Source organism: Henckelia pumila, chromosome 2 (assembly GCF_033568475.1).
Source record: "Henckelia pumila isolate YLH828 chromosome 2, ASM3356847v2, whole genome shotgun sequence".
In the NCBI taxonomy this organism is placed as follows: Eukaryota; Viridiplantae; Streptophyta; class Magnoliopsida; order Lamiales; family Gesneriaceae; genus Henckelia; species Henckelia pumila.
In genome coordinates this window covers 74,882,684-74,888,288 of record NC_133121.1, presented here as the reverse complement: position 1 = coordinate 74,888,288, position 5,605 = coordinate 74,882,684, and the positions used below count along the sequence as shown (strand labels likewise).

General features: G+C 31.8%; 1 protein-coding gene across 1 annotated transcript; it reads right to left on the bottom strand.

Annotated features, from left to right (window-relative positions):
• Positions 1-2,122: 2,122 nt before the first annotated feature.
• On the bottom strand, positions 2,123-3,556 carry LOC140877742 (uncharacterized). The gene is made up of 2 exons (XM_073281314.1): positions 2,506-3,556; positions 2,123-2,412 (listed from the first exon to the last, which is right to left on the bottom strand). Exons 1-2 carry the CDS (start codon positions 3,554-3,556, stop codon positions 2,123-2,125), a joined length of 1,341 nt encoding a protein of 446 aa, XP_073137415.1.
• Positions 3,557-5,605: the final 2,049 nt, after the last annotated feature.

Here is a 5,605-nt window from a genome sequence, read left to right as displayed (position 1 = left end):
AATAGGATAATCATCCATCATTAATACCATGAGTTAGAAGGTATTTTTCATCAAGCCCTCATCAAATATCATACCGGGTCATGAGATATAATTAGGATAACAAAAAAATGAGAGAAACATGGGATGATTAAAAATTTATGGATCATCCTACTCTCATCAAATGTACCAAACGGTACCTTATAGTATACGGTCCATTTTCTTTACTGATTTGGATCGATTATTTTCGTAAAACGAGATGAGTTGCTAGTAAATTTTATTATACACGATATATTTTTGCCATTTTTTTTTTTTGAAAGTATATCTCTACCAATCAATTACAATATAGTGTTACATGATGAAACTTCGTATGTACGTATGAGTTAACCATATCTCGAATCTTGTGGATTCATGTTCAAATCAGTACAATTAATACATTCGTAAGAAATTTCAATCAATTTAAATTAATTAAATATATATATATATATATATATATATATATATGAATCCACAAGATTCGATATATATATATATATATATCTATATGAGTTTTTTTATGGTGTCCAACACTATATGTCAACTTTATGTCCACTATGTACAAGAGCATATAGTGTTGGACACCATAAAAAAATTCTATATATATATATATATATATATATCTTCCTATATATAAAGAATCTCCCCCTTAGACACCATCTTTTAAATTGCCAAAATTACCTTTATGTAATATAAATATTACAATTTTATTTTTATTTGTTTTTTTTTTGAAATTTTGATATTTCAAATTTTGATATTTTTCTCAACTAATATTGTAGATAAGATAAATTGATAAAAAATATTTAAATTTATTTTTATATTATTTTATAAATGTTAAAAAATAAATTTAAATATTATTGAAAAAATAATATTTATATATAACATACAATATTAAATATATTGTATGATTTTATACACACGCAACGCGTGTGCGATTATGCTAGTATATATTATAAATGCAACGCAATTACCAGCAAACATAGTATCATACAAGCTTGCTCGTGTAGCTAGGCTTGTCGACTCGAAACATGACATTTTATTTTTCGAATATAAATAACATGCTCTATATATATAATTACAACTTGAGGTTCTGATGAAAATTAAAGTTTACTTACAATTTTTAATTATAAAAATAGACTTCACATAGGCAAAAAAAAAAAAAAAGATTGTATTTCAAGTGGTATTATAAAATCACACATTAGTGCAGGAACAGTCAATGAAGCACACATTAACCTACAATAATAATGTATATAATTGACATATAAATAAATAATAATTAAGTATGAAAGGGAAAGGAGAAGGGTGGCCATGTTATCTGGTAGGCGACTAAACAACCACTTTTAGCTCACTAGTAAAGTTCTGGTTACAGACATTTTTTAATATATATATATATATAGGAAAAAAATGAACCATATTAAAAAAATTATTAAAAACACATGTTATCCTATCAAAATAAATGGAATACACGTTCAAAGAAAAATAAATGGAATACCACTGTGAAAAATAAGATATAAAATGACTTTGTATGCATTATAAAATGCTTCCACATGCCAATTTATTTATTTATTTATTTTGAGGTAACCAATTCAATTTCAATACCTCATAATTTCCCTTCATTGCCAAGTCAAAATAATGACCGCACAAGAATTTAGGTTGCAGATGATGCAATGCATGCCACGTTAAAAGCTACAGATCAAAAAATATTGATTATTTTAAATGCATTCTCAGATAGTAAATGATGTTATGGTTAAATTAATCCCTATATCTAATTAGCAAAAACTGTAATAATTGGTGAAAAATAAAAATATAATAAAGATTTTTCTGCACGGGAGATCATAAAGAAAAATCCTTTACTTTTATTCTATGTTATCTATCTTCATCAGTACACTTTCTTTAAGAATTTAGGCTCCAACACATAACAGTTTAAATATATTAAATATCAAATGTTACATTATCCAGAAATGACCCAAAAATATGAAGCAAAATATAACTTTGGAGCTAATAGGACATAGGCCTGATAGTATTGCAACTGCTTAGAGAACTTCAAACTTCTGTAAAGAATGAATGAATCTGTACATTGGTAAAAAGGCTAGCAAGATATCATGGTCGATCAGCTCGAGAGAAAGCCGAGCAACGGACGTTTATGCTCGATTCCACTTTCGTGATCGTTGCTGATCCCAATCCACCATTCTTCATGATCAACAGGAGCAGGCAAGTTGAGATCAAGAAAGTCCCGAGTTTTTGCGGACGGCATTTGAATCACAACAGAAGGATGAGTAGTACTTTTTGGCTGATCTGATATCAAATGCGACCTCTTGTGCCCACCTAAAGCCTGCCCTGATGGGAAAATCTTGAAGCAAATTGGGCACTCATGCTCCTTGATTTTCAGGAATCCAACTACTGAAGCAGTTTTGGTGGCGAAAACACTGATTTTTTCAATGCTTTTAATCCTTTGAATCGGTGAATTTTCGGCTTCGAGGCTGTCGTTTTCACTTCTTGGAGCACAGCAACCTTTGAACTTTTTGTGGCTTGCTCTGTGACCCCCTAGAGCTTGATATGAAGTGAAGGCTTTTTGGCAAATCGTGCATAAAAATTTGCTGGTTTTCTCAAAAGGGCTGTGTGCAAATGGGGATTTGTAGCTTTCAACAGGCAAACTCACTTCAGAATCATTTGAACCAATGCACTTTCCCTTGCTTGACTTAGCCTTGTTGAATTTTAGCCCTTCAAACTGATCCAATCCACTTTTCTGGATCGGATTCCTGGGCGAATTAACTTCAGATTCTTGATCAAGATTTTTCGTCTTTCTCGTGTTCTTGAGCTTATCTTTGGATTTCTTGAACTTGGACTCACTACAGAACGACCCTTTGCCAGAAATTTTACCAAATTTCTTAGCCCCTGAAAAGTCCAAACTATTATACGAGGAACCAGAAGAATTCATTTCACCCCAATTTCCAGTATCCCTGGAAAGCATGATCAAACTCAAAGCAACCTCTTCTTGCACTTGCTGATCAATCTCAGAAACACAAGGCGAAAAATTGGCCAAGGACGATGAATTTGTGGTAGAGGTGTACCTTTTCATTCTGTTTGACCTCTTCTTCTTGCAAAATGGAGCTGCTGATTCATTGTCAGATTGGCTATCCCAAGAATCATCTTCCCAAGTATTCGCAATCTTTCTATTCACAGAGTGGGATTTCATATGGCCAAACAAAGCCTTCCAAGAATGGAAACTTCTGCCACATTCTTTACATATTTTATCTTGAAGCAAAGTATCTTCTTGATCACTTGGCTTTGAGAATTTTCTTGTCTTCTTCGGATTCTCCCTCAGGCCATAACTACTCGGACTCCCCAACTCCGAAAGTTTGTCGAATTTAGCATTGTTTCTGCCATCGGGGAGAGGCAGAGGTCTGTTTTCTCGAAACTTATGATCTCGATCAGATGAACTATTGATCAAATGAGACCTCATGTGGCCACCCAAAGATCTCCCACAGGGGAAGCTCTTGTTGCAGAATTTGCAGATATGCTTCAGCTCATGATCTCCGTCCATACCCGATCGAGTTGGGATTACGTGAACACAGATCAGAAGCAGATTCAACTTCTGGCTTATCAAAACCAGAAGAAACTGTAATGAAACAGCACAAAATCAAGGAACAAGAATATTTTAAGCTCGAACTCGAATTCGGATCACAGGTTTCTTGAATCTACAACTGGTGGAGAAGAACAAGATCGGATAAACAAGAAATGTGTAGACGCAAAATCAAAAAAAAACTGGAGAAATGCAAAAGGAAATTAAAGGCAAGCTAGTTAGCAACTTATATTTTTGAGCAACTTTTACTAGTTGCATAAGAAGTAGTAGCTATAGGGTAGTTGAAAGTTGAAGAAATTATCAATTTTGAAGGCAGAGTCAGTTACCTTTGTTGCTTATGATGGCAATATATTTTAATATAATAATAATATGTATAGTAATAGAGATGGCTTTCTGGGGGAGGAGAAATCCATGCATGAAAGCAAAGATAAAAAGAGGTAAATAAAGCAAATACAGATAGCAGCACGTGTACTCCAACTGAGAATCCTACGGCAACCCAATCCAATGGCTCTTATTTTTTTGGCTGGTGGGGAGAAATCCAACGGCCAGGAAAAAAAAATTAAATATTCAAAAAAACGATTCTTTCCTTTGTCTCTTGCAATTGGAGAAGCCTACGTTGCCAAATGAAAGAGGGTCTGTTGTATTATTTTCAAGAGGCAACTTGGGGTCATAGTTTTCTTTCTTTCTTTCTTTTTTTTTTTTTAAAGAAAATTGTGTGGCAAAAAATATATATATTTTAATTTAAAAATGTATGTTTAAACATTTATATATAATTTTATATCGGTGGATGAGTTTTGTCTATACTGCCTCATTCGAACACTGCCCAAATGAGGATCCAACAGCTTATATTTACTGCATTTGAGATATTTACATGAATATCTCAAATGCAAAAAAAAATATGAACCGTCAAATACAATACATAGACACTACTCATGTGCTAGCATAGATTTTCCCCGTGGATGACTGTTTTTAACATGGAAAATTCTGAATCGCAACTCCAAGGACATTTTAATTTCAAAATATAACTTTTTTTTATTTTTATATATTTAGCCCACATATAAGTCCACGATTAATTTTCATAAAACTCCTTAGACTCGAAATTAATCATAACAAACTTCTCTTCTCTTATCAAATAAATTTTTTTTTTAAAAGAAGCAAGGTTAAATATTAATCTATACTATTTATTAAGTGTAAGCATAATAGAGTAACTAACTTGGTGTCATGGTCTATTTTTTAATATACCTAAAATGCCCTTCTTTTCATTTTTTTGTTTTCTACATGTTTTTTACTCACTATCCTCATATCTCCAATAACCTTCTTTGTCAATTTTATTTCCTTTTTTTTCTAATTAATCTAACATATTAAACATCAAAATTTATATTTATTATAGTTATTATTTTACAAACGCAAATGCGTGTGCACGATTGCTAGTGTTAATAAAGGCTCGTTGTGAGTGCCCTTGATTCCACTCTTTGTCGTCGACGGTTATACTTTTTGACTTTTTGGCTCTATTCATTATAGTTTTTTCAGTTTATTTGTTTATCTAAATTAAAAAGAAAAGGTTCAAAAATTTTTGGTGGGGCCCACCTAAACATATTCATCTTCGCCTTCCTTCTTCAAAGCCTATTATTTTTAGGGATAGTTTATGTTATACCGGGAGTATTTTTTTCCATATTTTAATATCATTAAATCACGTGACACCCTATATTTTTATGGAAATTAACATTTGTGTTGATCCAATATTTGATATTTGACCACATCATGAAGGAGAAATACTCTAAATATAACATAGAACAATCCCCATTTTATTCCCAAAAAACTAGTTTTATTGTAAATAAAAAATTATGTCGTTAAATTTCGCTGCAATAATCTTATGCTTGACAAGTTTGAGCAACTTGGTGCAAATATATAATAGTTGTTTGACTATAAATTATTAGAGAAAGGAAAAATATTTTTCTCAAGCTCACTAACTTGTCTCATTTTAGGTTTTAGTTCATTAAATTGCCAAAC